This window comes from Orycteropus afer, unplaced genomic scaffold (genome assembly GCF_000298275.1).
Source record: "Orycteropus afer afer isolate SDZICR_OR568_19922 unplaced genomic scaffold, OryAfe1.0 scaffold00015, whole genome shotgun sequence".
NCBI classification, from domain to species: Eukaryota; Metazoa; Chordata; class Mammalia; order Tubulidentata; family Orycteropodidae; genus Orycteropus; species Orycteropus afer.
Window position 1 is genome coordinate 21,292,884 of NW_006921602.1, and position 14,915 is coordinate 21,307,798.

A 14,915-nucleotide genomic window follows, 5' to 3' on the forward strand; every position below is an offset into this window, starting at 1 on the left:
CCCACCAGCCACTCCTCGGAAGGAAGGTTGGGCAATCCTACTTCCGTAGTGATACTGCCTCGGAAACCCAAGGAGGGGTCTCTATGAGTCGGGCCGACTCAAGGGAATATAACAACAACATAGGGTTTCCAAGGCTGTAAATCTTTATGGGAGCAGACTGTCATAACTTTCTCCCACGTTGTGGCTGGTGCATGTAAACTGTCAACATTTCAGTTTACAGTCACTGCACATCAGGGCAAGGTCAATGCCAAAGAGATGGAGAAGCAGTCTACACGGACCAGGAAGCACTACCAGTGGTGTATTTAGAATAATAAAAGAAGACTAACTTTTAGCAGGGTTTTATTATTGATTTTTAAATTCTTAACAGTGAATACATGCTCTTACAGTCTGGCTTAGGCAGGAAGTTTAATTAGCACTGAATTAATAGTGGCAAGACATTCACAAACAATGCTTCTCCTTCAAAAATAATAATTAAAAAAAAAAAGATTGTTATAAAGTAAGACAAGACCTAACTTGTGTTGTTGTTGTTATGTGCCGTTGAGTCGGACCTGCTAACTTATAGCATACTTTTAAAAATCCATTTAAAAAAATGAGGTATAACAAATCTCAAGTGTATAGTGCACAGTAGTTTTTTACATCTGTATATACCTGTGAAACCACTCCCCAGATCAAGGTATAGAATACTATCTGTTCCCAGAAGGGTCCCTGGTAGAACACTCACTTTAAAAGGTTTTTACTGATCAGAAATGAGGTGTTTTTAATACAGTATTCAATAACAGAAACAGTAATTGAAGCGCACACTAGAGATCATTTAAAAGCAGTTTGTCCCTGAGCAATATCCAAAATTAGTACAGAGCAAAATACTAACACTACAATTCAGCCTGTGGACATGATGTTCACACGCTGTATGATAGAAATTTAGCAAGACTCCTGCTCTCAAAAGATTTATCCCTGAAGGGAAAGGGTGGTAAATTGATATATCCAATGGTAGCTAAGAAGGCATTTCTCTAGGCTAAATGGAAAAGAAGATTTAGAGACAGGACAGTAAGTTTTCAATCACTAAAAAAAAAGCCCACACTACTTAGGGAATGTTTTATGTTAAAGAAATGCTGCAGGCAAGCCTAGCCTTACCACTTCCCTGCCTCCTACCCATTCACCTCTCATAAGAGCTCTATGTGGAAAAAAACAGCAGGAAAAATTTGGGAACTTTCAGAATCCTAAGGAGATAAAGAGGATAAGCTGTAAAACTGGTCCAGCTAAAGAAAGCCAAGTCTAGGGGGCACACACTTAGGTAAGCCTATAGCATAGTGGCTAAAGCACTTGACTGCTAACCAGAAGGCTGGCAGTTCAAACCCACCAGCCACTCCTCGGAAGGAAGGTTGGGCAATCCTACTTCCATAGTGATACTGCCTCGGAAACCCAACGAGGGGTCGCTATGAGTCAGGGCCGACTCGACGGCACATAACAACAACATAACAAAATAAAAATCAGAGTCTCAAATTATTGAGCCCTTACTATGGAATCCCTGGGTGGTGCAAACGGTTAATGCGCTCAGCTGTGAACCAGAAGGTTGGAGGCTTGAGTCCACCCAGAGGTGCCTCAGAATAAAGGCCTGGTGATTTACTTCTAAAAAAAGCAGCCACTGAAAACGCTATGAAACACAGTTCTATTCTGACACACAGGGGGTCAACTCTACAGAGACTGTTTTTTTTTTTTTTTTTTCTGTTGTTTTTACTACGTGCCAGGCATTGTGCTGAGTGTTTTGCATGAATTACTCACACTTACTCCTCACAGAAAGCCTGAGAATAAGAATTATTCTTATCAGTGTTTTACAGAATAGGAAACTGAATTTGGAATAGTCAAGGAACTGCCCACAACTAGAAAGAGTGGCAAGAGTCAAACTACTCTCGCATGATTCTCAAACCTGTGTCCTTAACCACGGTAGGCACTGTCCCTTTGTAAGGCACTGTGCCAAACCATCTCCCCATGCTGCCTGCTTACCTTGCTTCTTTATGCTTCAAGAAATCTGTCCCAAGAGAAAAGTTAACCAGCTTCTGCTGTTGTAGGAGACCCATGATATAGGAGAAAGCTCTCCCAGTTTCTAGAAAGTGCCCTTGTTGCCCAGTCTTTACAACCACCATATCTAACCAGTGCTGACTTTAGTCCCAAACAAGCCAATCATCCTCTCTTCAAGAAAAGATGGATTATCATTTTCCCAAGGGGTAGAGGGGAGGCTATAACTGACTCTTTACTTTGCTCAAGGCCCACCAGCCACTCCTTGGAAGGACAGCTGGGCATCTACTCTAGTAGTGATACCATCTCGGAAACCCAAGGAGGGGTCGCTGTGAGTCGGATCTGACTTGACGGCAGTGAGTTTGGTTTGGTTGGTTTAGTGAAAATAGAAGCCCACAGGGAGTTTTGGAACTAACACAGTCACACTACAGCTGCCCTGTGCCTGGTCAGGGGACTATAGAGGAGTTTCTGGTAGAGATACTGAGGGGTAAGGGGATCTTTTCTGAGGATTACCTAGAGGCCCTCTTGTTAACTTTGTTAACATTACCAATCCCATTGCGTTGGAGAATCTCAGCACCCAGAATACGTGTTCCACGTCACTGAGAATATCCTGGTGTCAGCAGGTCATTACTATTCTGCAAACTCAGATGCTGCTGGAGAGTCATTTTCAAGAAACCAGCCACCGCTTTGGCCCTAACCTACCATCTCCTATCCCAGAAATCAGCTGTCACCTACTGAAAGTCACCCATTCTCTCTTTCCTTCCCCATCTTTTTCTCTCTCTTCTCTGCCACCCCTCTTCCCTCTTCCTCATTTCTTTACCTCCAGCCTCTTCCCTTTCTCCTTAGTGACTTCCTTAAATCCCAGCTCCACCCATCAGCCTGTTTAACCCACCCACAAAGAAATGTGCTGGCTCCCATTCCTCCTAACCCCTCAATCATCAGGGAAAAGCCAACCCTTGAGAACATGACCCAGAAACAACAGGGTTGGGTGTTGGTGTAACAGCTAAATAGGCTTGATTACCCACCAGGTAAACTAAGTTCATGCCAGGGGCACCAGCAAAGCACAGCTCCTAAAATACTAATTTTTATAAATAACTTCATATGTAATTTTTAAAAAACATAAAAATAGTTACCATGGGAAAAACTCAGAACTATTTCCTTATATTTTATTATACACACACACACACACACACACAAATGTGTATATACATACATATTTTTTGTTTGTTTAAATCACAAATTTGGGGGATAAGAGAAATCAGTGTTGAGGGTTTCCCAAGCCTTCAGATAGGCTTGCAAAGGGAGGTTTGAATGAGCAGGAAACACAGCCAAGGACTGTCTTTTACCTTTTCCATGCGCTCGATCAGCCTGTCCAGCTCCCCAATCCTCTGGTCTTTCTCCTCTAGGCTGATCTCTGCCATATGCATCTTTTTATTGGCCTCTTCAATCGCTTTCAGAAAACTATTGGTTTCTTCCTGCAAAGGAAACACTCCTTAACACAGTCATGGTAAACCTAGGCTACTGACTGGGGTCCACACAACTTTGACCTTACTCAATCATCATTTCAGAAGTATGACCTTGTATCCTAGAAGTGCCTCAAACCATAAACTCAACTTTCATGATTCTGGTTCTCACCTGTGCACAAAGTCACACTGTGAGGCTTTTTAATGGACTTGGTTCTTTCTTTCCCTTTTAGCCCTTCAGTTCTTGAATCTAAAAGGTGTAAAAAGTGCCTGCAAATGTTACTTAGCCCTTGACTAGGTGCTCAGGGTATCACTGTATTTGCTAAGAATGCAATGAGAGTTAGGGCTAGATCTGGAATTGAAAGCATAGCTTGTAGATTTTTCTCCCACACTGTAACACACCAACTCACCTGTAAGAAGAATATCCAGTCAATCATTCACTGCATTTATTAAGCCTCTAAGGATAAAAGAGTGGAAGGAAGACTGGGCAATCCACTTCCGTAAAGATTTACCACCTCAGAAACCGAGTGGGGGTCGCTATGAGTTAGAATCGACTCAATGGCAGTGAGTTAGGTTTTTTTTGGTTTGTTTGTTTGTTTAAGGATACAAGAAAAGGCAGACGTGGAGTCCCTGTCTTTAAGGAACTTTGGATGTCCCAGAGAAGCCAAGAAGTAAGACATACATCCCAGCTCTAGTAACAGGTATAATAAAATTCCATAGCAGAGAGATAAGTGGGCCAAGGACAGAGGACACATTTAGCTATGTGACTAAGAATTCATTCATTGTTGATACCATCAAGGCAGCTCCAACTCAAAGTGACCCCATGTATAACAGAACAAAACACTGCCTGGTCCTGCACCATCCTGCACCGTACAGTAGGTATGTGTGAGCCCTTTGTTGGCAGCTACTATGTCAATCCATCTCATTGAGAGGGTGACATTCCCAAGGACTTCAGGCAGCCTGAGGTAGGATCAAAGGTAGGAAAATTGGAAATCATAGGTGATGGGGAGGGCTGGAGTGAGGAAGGGTATGGCCACAGGAAAGCCTGGGATCCTTCTGGATGCTGGTGGGTGGTCCACATTGGTTAGAGAAATGGGTGTATTTAGAGACAGAGACTGGGAACTATTCTGAGCAGGGAGGTGACTAAATAAAGGAAGGAAGGGAGGGGAAAGAATAAGTAAATAAATAAATTCCTTTGACTTCTTGATTTTAGTCTACTATCCCACCTCTAAGAAGAAACCTAACTATTAAGCTTCACCAATGGTGAGAATCTCTGTATAGTGCAAACAATTAACGTGCTTAGTTGGTAATCAAAAGTTTGGAAGCTCAAGTTCACCCACAGGTACCTTGGAAGAAGAAAGTCCTGGCAATCTACTTTAAAAAAGTTAGCCATTGAAAACCGTGTGGAGCACAGTTCTACCGTGACACACATGGAGTCACCATGCGTCAAAACTGACTAGATGGTAACTGGATGGTTAACAATAATGAACCAAAACATCTTAGTTACTCTATTGGCAGCTACTGCATACAAACCAGAAGTGCCTCTTTCTCAGCATTGTGCTTCTGCTGTTCTTCATGCAGTTTTTCTTCATACTGGCTATATAGCTTCCTGGTCATCTCTCTCATCACCTCAGCATTGGCCTCTTGGGATGATTCCACCTAAAAACAGAACCACTTCAAGTCTACAGCTTTTGCAGGTTCCAGGGGATTTGGTGACCTTAACTCTGTAAGTATGGTGCATGGACACCTACAGGTAGTAAGGCATAAACACAGAACCAGCCATCAATCAGGGTTTCATGGTTGAGAGAAGTAGTAGGAATAATGGGGGAAAGGGTAGAAGGGAGACAGAAGAGGGTCAAGCAAATGCACAGAAAAATAAAAGCAGCACTTTAATTTATTTGGCCTATCAGGACAAAAGGTTCCATATGAGTGAATTTTTCTTTAGCAAATATATTGCAAGGAAAAAAAACATAAATGGAGGTAGCATGTATGTCTTACAAGAGGCTTAAGAAACATATTAACTTAATGGTGGTGGACTGATTTGGAAAAGGACAGTGATGAGGGCTACATAACACAAAAAAAGTAATACATGTCACTGAATTGTACATGTGGAAATTGTTGAACTGGCAAATGTTTAGGTGTGTATATTTTCACCACACACATACACAGAAACATATTTACTAACTGCAATGTATGAATCTTATTTTTTCCTGAATTGAATAAAAATAAAGACAAACAGGGTAAATTGTGTAAACTTTTAATGGTGTGAGAGCTTTATCTCTAAGAGATATGTGCTGCAATAATTATGGATGAAAGTCTTCAAAATATCCAGCAGGAGTGTGGTGGGAAGTAGATGAGGTCACAACAGTGACCCTGAGTTGGTAAATGTTGGAGCTGGGTGATGGGCCCATGAAGGTGTACTGTATTATTCTCTCTACTTTTGTAAATACCGGGAATTTTCTATAACAGAAGGTTACTTTTTAAGAAAAAGAAAAGAAGTGGATCAGACTGAGGCTCTGTCTATGAACATAGTATGCAATCATCCCATCAGCAAGTTCTACCTAGAAAATGATGGTATCAGAGGTGATCTAAAGTGGCTGCGCCACCTGGCACAGAACCTGCCTAGGGCCCCTGTTCTGGCCTCCTTTCAGGAGAAAAAGACAGCTGGGGGAATGTGGGAGAGGGGGAAATCAAAGGTCTTAAAGCAAACTTCATCTGGAAATAATCCAAATGTTCACCAATAAGAAATCCCGTAACAAATTATACCACATCTACACAACTAACTATGCAGCTATTAAAAAGAATATGGTAGAACTAGGTGTATTAATACAAAATGCTCTCTAAAATCTAGAAAGTGAAAACTGGAAAGTATAAAAAGTCTGTTTAACATCCTAATATGTGTATATAAAAAGAGATAAACACATAAACACAGAAAAATAGGTATGTTTATGCTTGGTTATACACAGACTATGAATATCTATGGGAGGTAAGCAAACTGGTGGCAATGGCTGTTTCTAGGGAAGAGAACTAAGGAATGGGAGGTCAGAAGTCAGAGAGATTTTCTCTTAGTTTACCTTTCACATGGTTTGGCTTTTTCTCCCCTCATGTGCATGTATGACTTAAAAAAAAAATTAACATCAAAACAACAGGGAGGGTTCTGAAGAGAAGTTCCCCATATTTGGCCGAAGTTGTCCCATCAGTTGCACTGACCCAGCCAGTCTGTAGTTAAGACCTAAGTTAAATTCAAATAAGAAATCTGGACTCATCCTATCCATACCTTTGTGCTTTCCCAATTATTGAATTTAAAACATTCCAACCTAGTTTGAGAAACACTATGCTAGTGGCTTCTTGAACAGGCCTAGCTTAGGAGTCAGAAAGAGTCAGTAGACATGTACTTGAGTGTGAGTGGACAGAATTTAGGTTGGTAGCAGCTGGTCTTTCATTTCTGCCCAGGCCATTTCCTCACACATGGACTTGTTAGCATTGATGTTATGCTCCTGACGGTTTACTTGTGTCCCTTCCCTCCCTCCAGGTTACTGCTTGTTCCAGAGAGCTGAGTTGGCTGGATACGGAATCTCTGGACAAGTAAGCCATTATTCACCCTCAACTGGTTATATAATGTTCACTTCAAGGATCTGACAAAAGTCTCTGTTGATGCCACAACATGGACAATCTTCTCAATCAGAGATATCATTACGAGAGAGAGACCCAGTATGCTCCATACTCCATTTCTTCTACAGACACATGTTGCTAGAAAGGGCTTTGTCCCTACAGTCCTGTTTTCTCTGCATCCAGGTCATGTGAAATACCCTGAGTCTCTGTAACTGGTTTGGGTTTTTTTTTTTTTTTTTTTTGGTTGGTTTTTTTTTTTTTTTTTTATTTTTTTATTTTTTTTTTTTTTTTGGTTGGTTTTTTTGTTGTTATTGTCTGTGTTGTTTTGACAGGGAGTAACATAAGAGAAAGATTAGGGAAAAACCTCTATAATTCTGCTGCTCAGGATAAAAACAAGCACCAGTCTCTGAAACAGGCAATTGAAGGTGAGGCTTGAGCTCTATGGAAGCAGCCAGACTGCCATACTGCCTAAGGTTATCCCCAGATCCTGATGCTATACCGTGTCTGGAACAAATAGGAATGTACAAGCAGACACATATAGTAGACACTCAATAATTATTTGTGGAATGCATGGATAAAGCTCCAAAGCTGAGGAAAAGACTGAAACAGTGATTTCAGACTTAACAGCAACAAAACCCTTTTTTTCAAAGTAACTCTTACTCATCAGTACTATGCTACATGCGGTAGTAAAGAGAGAAGCTGCCCCATTGGAAGTGAGAACAGAGGAACTGATCTACTCTATGCCTTTCTGGTCCCTCTCCCCTGGGGGGGGGGGTATGTTTGGCCAAGTGGTTTGTGCACTGCATGTTACAGGTGCCAATTACAGAGACCATGCAATGCAGTGTGGCAGCCCCCTGCTCTCCATCTGCCTGTCCTGGAAGCAGACTGCAGGCTGGAGGACCATACATCCCAGCTTATTTCCCGAACTAAATTAGTAATAGCACCACCTTTCACTCCCAAATATATTCCAGTTTGAGTAATAAAATATATCGATACATTACCCATAAGGTACCCTCTTGTAGGCTAACCTAAGGCTGTGCTGAATACTATTTGAAAGTCACAGACTTAAAATAAAAAAGAATTAGTTCAGGAAATAATTTCTTGAGTGATTTCTATGAGACAATCATGGGTATGCTCCTGCCACTAGACAGGCAATCTATCATGTTTCAAATTTGGGAAGGACACTAACACTGCCAGGGCATTAGATAAGAAACAAGCACAGCCTGGTGGGTAAGAAAGGCATGCCCCAGAGTCCTTAAGAAAAAAAAAAAAAAAAACTCACTGTCATCAAGTCGATCCTGACTCATAGCGACCCCCTTTGGGTTTTCCAAAGAGGTAAATCTTTACAGAAGTAGATTGCACAGTCTTCCTTCCACAGAGTGGCTGATGGGTTTGAAACATCAACCTTCTGTTTAGCAGTCAAATGCCTTAGGCACTACACCACCAGAGCTCCTTACCACCCATCATTTTTCTTCTTGAGAAGGGGTCAAGAGCCCACCTACCAGCAAATTGTCTGTCTCTTTGTTCTGTATTGTCAAATCAGAGAGTTGGGACTTCAGAGAAAATCTAAACAGCTAAGGGACATGCTTTAGATCTCTAAAGCATGTGAAGTTCCAGACCTGTGAGTGTCCCAACTGCTTTCTCAGTTACTTAACACCACTGCCATGATGACTGTCTGAGTAGCCCTTGTAGCCCTTGGAGGTCAAAGAAGGAAGACCCAATTGGGTGTTTATGGGGCACTCACAATCTGACAACAGTAATCACAAAAACCTCTTCAGTGTCTTCAAGCCAACTCCTGTTGGGTTGGTCACAAAAAAAAAGATAATGAAGAAGAGAATGGAGAAAGGGAAATGGAAGAGTAGAGGCTGGTAGGAAAAAGGGGTGTAGGTAAGAAAAGGAAGCTATGGGATACCTAGGCTTGTACACTCTACCTTCATTTTCAACAGCTGGTTTTCAACTTGCGTAACCTCTAGCTGCCTCTGTTTCTCCCGCAGCTTATTCATGGATGCTTCATATGTCTGCTGCAGATTTCTGATTTGATCCTTAATGTTGCTATTTTCCAAAGTAACATCCACAAGTGTTTTCTGTTGGGATCAAAATAAAAACAAAACCTAGTGGTGTGAGAAAACATGGCAAGAGTCATGGATTAGGATATTCTTTTGTCACTTGTCATTGAAGTAAGTATCAGATCATAGCAGCTGCCAGCCTGGGACCCTGTATCACAGGAACTGAAAGCCTCCCACAGTGTTCAAGAGATCTGCCAGCCTCAGGAGTGCACGGAGGAATGGACACAGGGAAGAGGTAACTATCGGGAGGAAGTGGGAGGGGAGCTGTTGCATTGGGGTAAATTGTAGTCAATGTCATGAGACAAAATGTATGTGAACTGTTGTATGGAAAGTGAATTTGCTCTCTAAATTTTCACCCAAATCACAATTAAAAATAAAGAGGTCTGCCATCCTGCAGTGTGTTAAACCAGCAAGCCTTTCCCACAACATTCCCACAACTGCTGCCAACACCACTGGCCACCACACAGAATGGAGGGAAACAAATTCAAATGGAGTCTTCCCAAGTAGTCATAATACATCATTTCACTTAGAAAAAAAACTTAGTTGAAAATAATCCCACTTTGAAAAAAAGGAGATGGTTCCATTAGCATAATAATAATAATAAAATGATTTTATCTTTTAGCTATAATTCCTTTGACTGCCTGGGAATAAGACATTGGGCGATAACTAGTAGTTTGTCAAGGTACCTGGGTTAGGGCTGACCCTTTAACTTAGATGAGATAAAGCCCATCATGGTTGGCCAAGACTGAGAAAATGTCCAAGAGGGAAGAAAAGGGAGGCGTGGAGAGAGTCCTAGTGTCAGGAGAAGGGGAAAACAAAGACTACTGGATAAATACCATGGTGGAGCTTGGCCTGAGGCATGCTGTAAAGAGAGCCAGGAAAAGGGTGGGATTCAGAGGCCTCATCAATCAGAAATGGGCATCCTGGACAAACCCAAACATGAGGCACCAAGATACACTGCTAGACAGCGGCCTAGCTCTTTGTTGTTGGCATTACTGCCATATCAACTACCATCAGAGAATACGAGGTTCCAGAGGAAGTGGATAATCCCAACATGAAATTTTGTTTGCTTATCTAATAAAATATTTATATTCGATCAGAAACGATTTGAAATAGCTTGTGGATCTTTTAAGAGGAGGGTAAAAATAACCAAATAACAAAGTTGGAAGAGGGGCAAAGACTATTATGTTTGGGAAATGAAGATCATGACAAGATGCTTCAGGTAAATATAACATTGTGTTCCAGTATTTTCAAATTAATTTGCATGTCAGGTAGAGCTTCAGTTGGAAGAGTAAATGAGCAGCATTTGAATAGTTACTCATTTGAGTAGTACCATCGAGTCAGTTCTGACTCAAGAGTGACCCTACAGGTGGGGACCAGGTTTGCTGGTCCAATGGAGCCTGGTGTAACCACTGGGACTGTGGCCCCTGGCTGCCCTTCAGGTCTGGAATTGGACCCACGACTGTGGTTTCCAGCCAAACAAAGTGCGGGCATGTGAGTTAAACGTTTACCTCAAGTGGACACATGCCCTGGAGGGGGCGGTCATGGGAGAGGGAAGGGCTGCTTGTGCACGGGGAGATAGCTCAGGGTGTGGGGGAGTGTGGGGGGATAGACACTGGGAGGAGGTGACTGTGGGGGGGACGTGGGAGGGGAGCTGCTGCATTGTAGATTTTGGTCGATGACATGAGACAAAGTGTATGTGAACTGCTGTATGAAAAGTGAATTTGCTCTGTGAATCTTCACCCAAATCCTAATAAAAAAAAAAAAAAAAAAGAGTGACCCTACAGGACAGAATAGAACTGTCCCATAGAGTTTCTAAGGCTGTAGTCTTTACAGAAGCAGACTGTCACATCTTTCTCCCACACAGTGTCTGGTGGGTTCAAAGTACCAATTTTGCAGTTAGCAGTTGAGCACTTAATCACTGTGCCACCAGAGCTCTTTATTTGAGTAGTGAGCTCCTAGGAAATCAAAGTAATCAAGAGAACGATTTCCTTTAAGTAAACTGACAACACATATTTTCATGAATTTTGGACACTGAGTCCTTCTATTTTCCCATCTGAAACCATAAGACAGTTTTTGAAATACACATGATTCTTTCTAACGCACAATAGTTTGTAAATTAAGAAAAAGGGCTTAAAGTTTTTGGGAGTCACTTGCCAAGAATGACTATAGACTGTCTTTGGTTAAATCTGTCTTTTCTGTGATTGGGTGGAACCTTCTGAAACACTAGAGCTATAGGGAGACTAGGAGCTCTGGTAGCATAGTGCCTAAGGCACTTGACTACTAACCAGAAGGCTGGCGGTTCAAACGCACCAGCCACTCTTTGGAGAGAAGATGGGGCAATCTACTTCCATAGTGATACTGCCTTGGAAACCCAAGGAGGGGTTGCTATGAGTTGGGTCCAACTTGACGGCACATAACAACAACAACAACAACAACACAGGGAGAATGGATTGATGTGCTGTGTTAGGCATGGACACTTAAGCCCACTCACCAAGTGGCATCTCTAGCACTGAACTCAAGAGTGAAACAACTGCAACTCAAAGGTTTAGAATCTCAGCTTGGAAATGGTTCCTTCTACTTCCTTCCTCATCTTCCTGGCACAGTCTTTAATGTGGCTATCCTTAAAGATTCTGAATAATGACCTGTGGACATTCTGTGACTTATCTGTCTATACAGAGCAAAGCCTATTCTTAGTTAAGTCTAGTTTCACTGTAACAGAGCAGACCCCCATGTAACAGCGAGTAGATGAATACCTGCAGGCCAATGGAGTCAGACGTCAAAGCAGAGTTCATGGCATTAAAACTATCCAGGGCTGACGACTGTGTTTGGATGTGATTCTCTAGATAGTCTTGCTGAGCATGTGAAACCTGGACAGATTGAGGAGAGAGTTACACAGAACCGATTCAAACACATCCACCACAATCTTCAGAGAGGTTGGGACTTCCTTCTAATAACAACCATTTCTACTTCAACAATATTTCAAGTAAGGCTTTAAATTTAAATATCACTATCTGTATGGCCCAGAGAATAGAAAGACAACAATACTTTTCCTTGGCTAGTATTTACACATTTACCGACAGAGCTTCATTTAGTCCTCTGCTGTTTATCAGGGAGGATATAGAATCAGAGTGCCTAAGCGATTTTCCCACAGTCAAGAAGTGGTGCAGCTAGAACTAGAAGCTGTTGGAATAACTTCTTATGCCACCTTCTTTCTACTCAAAGAAAGTAGAATGTATACACACTTTGAGCTCACTCAATTCTCAAGAGTTGTTTTTGTTATTGTTGTCCTTGTTGGGTGTATGCGTTCAATGTGTTTGAGACAAGAGAATTCAATGGTTTCAGATTTCAGTTGATCAATGATTGCATATACTCCAGTATTCATCATGATTTTAACTTTGATCTGCCCTTGAACACTTTTTACTGCCCTTTATCAATATTTGCTAGCCTAACAGGTACAACTAATGTTAGGGAAGTTACTAATAAAAGAATAAAATTAGAGGCATTTATGAGGACATAAAACTAGAAGGAATTTTCTTTTAATTTGAACAGGTAGCTCTCAACAGGGTATATTACAAGGGAACAATATAATATAATGACTAATTGCACAGGTTTTTGGTTTTAACTAAATTACGTTCCCTTCCTGAATCTCAAAATTTATCTGAAAAAATAAAGATAAGTGTAACATATAAAGCATTAGACATCACAGAGTACATAATAACCTGTTGCTACAGGTTGATTCTGATTCCTGGGGACCCCATGTGTTACAAAGTGGAACTGTTCCATAGGGTTTTCTTGGCTGTCTCATTTCATCATAGTCTCTACACGTTTTCCAGAGGAAATCTGCTCTGGAACAGAGTCATTGGGTGAGTTCAAACTATGAACCTTTAGGTTACCAGCCAATCATAAACCACTTGCACCACCCAGCTCCTCAAATACATAGTATGAGGTCTATAAACCAGCTATCATCAACATCATTTTTCTTTTAGGCTTCTTTTAGCCTTTTTCCCCAGGGAGCAAAAGGTAATTAGCATATAGTAATACTATTGTTAGGAGCCCTAGTGGCACAGTGGTTAAGTGCTCAGCTGCTAACCAAAAGGTCAGCAGTTTAAACCCAACAAACCCTCTATGGAAGAAAGATGTGGCAGTCTGCTTCCCTAAAGATTTACAACCTTGAAAAGACTATGGTGCAGTTCTACTCGGTACTACAGGGTCACTATGAGTCAGAATCAACTTAATGGCAATGGGATGGGTAGTAGTATTATTTGTTGTTGTTGTTGTGTACCATCAAGTCAGACCCAACTCACAGTGACCCCTCCTGGGGTTTCCGAGGCAGTATCACTATGGAAGGATATTGCCCCCTCTTCCTTCCGAGGAGTGGCTGGTGGGTTTGAACCTCCAGCCTTCTGGTTAGCAGTCAAGTGCCTTAGGCACTACACTACCAGAACTCCCAATACTATTATTAAGAAAATAAAATCAGCAAAGCAAATCTGGTTTGTTTTCTCCCTTTGGCCACACATACCCAACATCCATCAAGAATGTCTGAACTCAAATGCTGGTATATAGCCCACACCAGGAAAGGCCAATCGATGACTTAACTACTGAGCACTCGCTGCGTGCAACACTTCAGGATATTTTTTCAAAAGAAATATCACTGTGGCCTAAGCTTACTCACAAGCCTAGCACGCATGAGATATTCAAGATTTTACACAAACAAGTGTTAAACTGTTAAATTACATGGTACCGACACTAAGTCATCCGTGCTGCCTGGAACAGATGGCAAGCATTTCATCAGAGGGTGCTCTTGAGCTAGATCTTACAGAAGGACTAGATGTAGACAGCAGTAGAACTGCCTGTAAAGAGTCCCAAGATGGACTCAGAGGTAGACCTCAGTGTGGACTGGGAGCTACAGGAAGCCACCTACCACCATGGAATTCAGGTGCTCCCTGAGGAGTTATGGGAGAGTGAACTGAAACAAGGGCTGTGTGGCATGTTCTTGTTTAGGGGTGTGTCTGTATGAAAGCAGTACTTCAGCCATCATAATCTGGGTGCAGTATGTAATATAGCCTGGGGGTGGGAAAGACTATAGGCAGAGAGAGAGGGTGCCTGCAGTGTTTCTAGACTGAAGAAGTGAGGGTGGGCAGGAGACAGCAATAGAAAATAAGGGGCAGAGTCTTGTTTATGTATCTATTGCAAATTTAATTCTTCTGCTTTGATTACATGGTGACAGAGCAAATTTCCATAAGTATGTAAGAATTTCACAAGTCTCTTCCTACATGCCCATAAGAATGTGACTCAGTGGATCTGTTTATGTGCCCCCAACCTTATAATCAAGGCATCAGGTCTTACTTAAGCAGCTAATAATCAAGGCATCAGGTCTTACTTAAGCAGCTAGTCTCACAGCCCAGTCATAAACTAAATTCAAATACATGATGATTGTAACTGTCCCTTCCTGCAGATAGTAACTCTTATGAAAGGTATGTGCACATATGCATGGATTTTTAGCTTTGGGATTATAACCAAATCCCCCCCAAAAAAATTTCGTAGAAGTATTAGCTTGGTTAAACTAGAGAAAGGTTATGTTTTTTAAAATTTCCAGTATATAACACATTCACATAGTGCAAATATTTAAAAGCATAAAAGGTACACAGTGGGAAAAAGATCTCCCTTTCACTCCTGTGCCATCTGCTCGGTTATCACCCTGCTCACATCCACTCTCCCAACTGAAGACCACTATTTTACTTTCTTGATTATCTTTCCA

At 41.6% G+C, this 14,915-nt stretch overlaps 1 protein-coding gene across 1 annotated transcript in view; it reads right to left on the reverse strand.

The window, feature by feature from the left end:
• Positions 1-14,915, reverse strand: part of LOC103212524 (myocardial zonula adherens protein) — a 117,146-nt gene that overhangs the window by 54,489 nt on the left and 47,742 nt on the right. Inside the window, exons 5-8 of the mRNA XM_007958494.2 lie at positions 11,911-12,024; positions 9,020-9,172; positions 5,010-5,135; positions 3,360-3,488 (exon numbers count right to left, since the gene is read on the reverse strand). Of these exons, the coding sequence (XP_007956685.1) occupies positions 3,360-3,488; positions 5,010-5,135; positions 9,020-9,172; positions 11,911-12,024 (522 nt within the window). The remainder of the gene's footprint in view (positions 1-3,359; positions 3,489-5,009; positions 5,136-9,019; positions 9,173-11,910; positions 12,025-14,915) is intronic.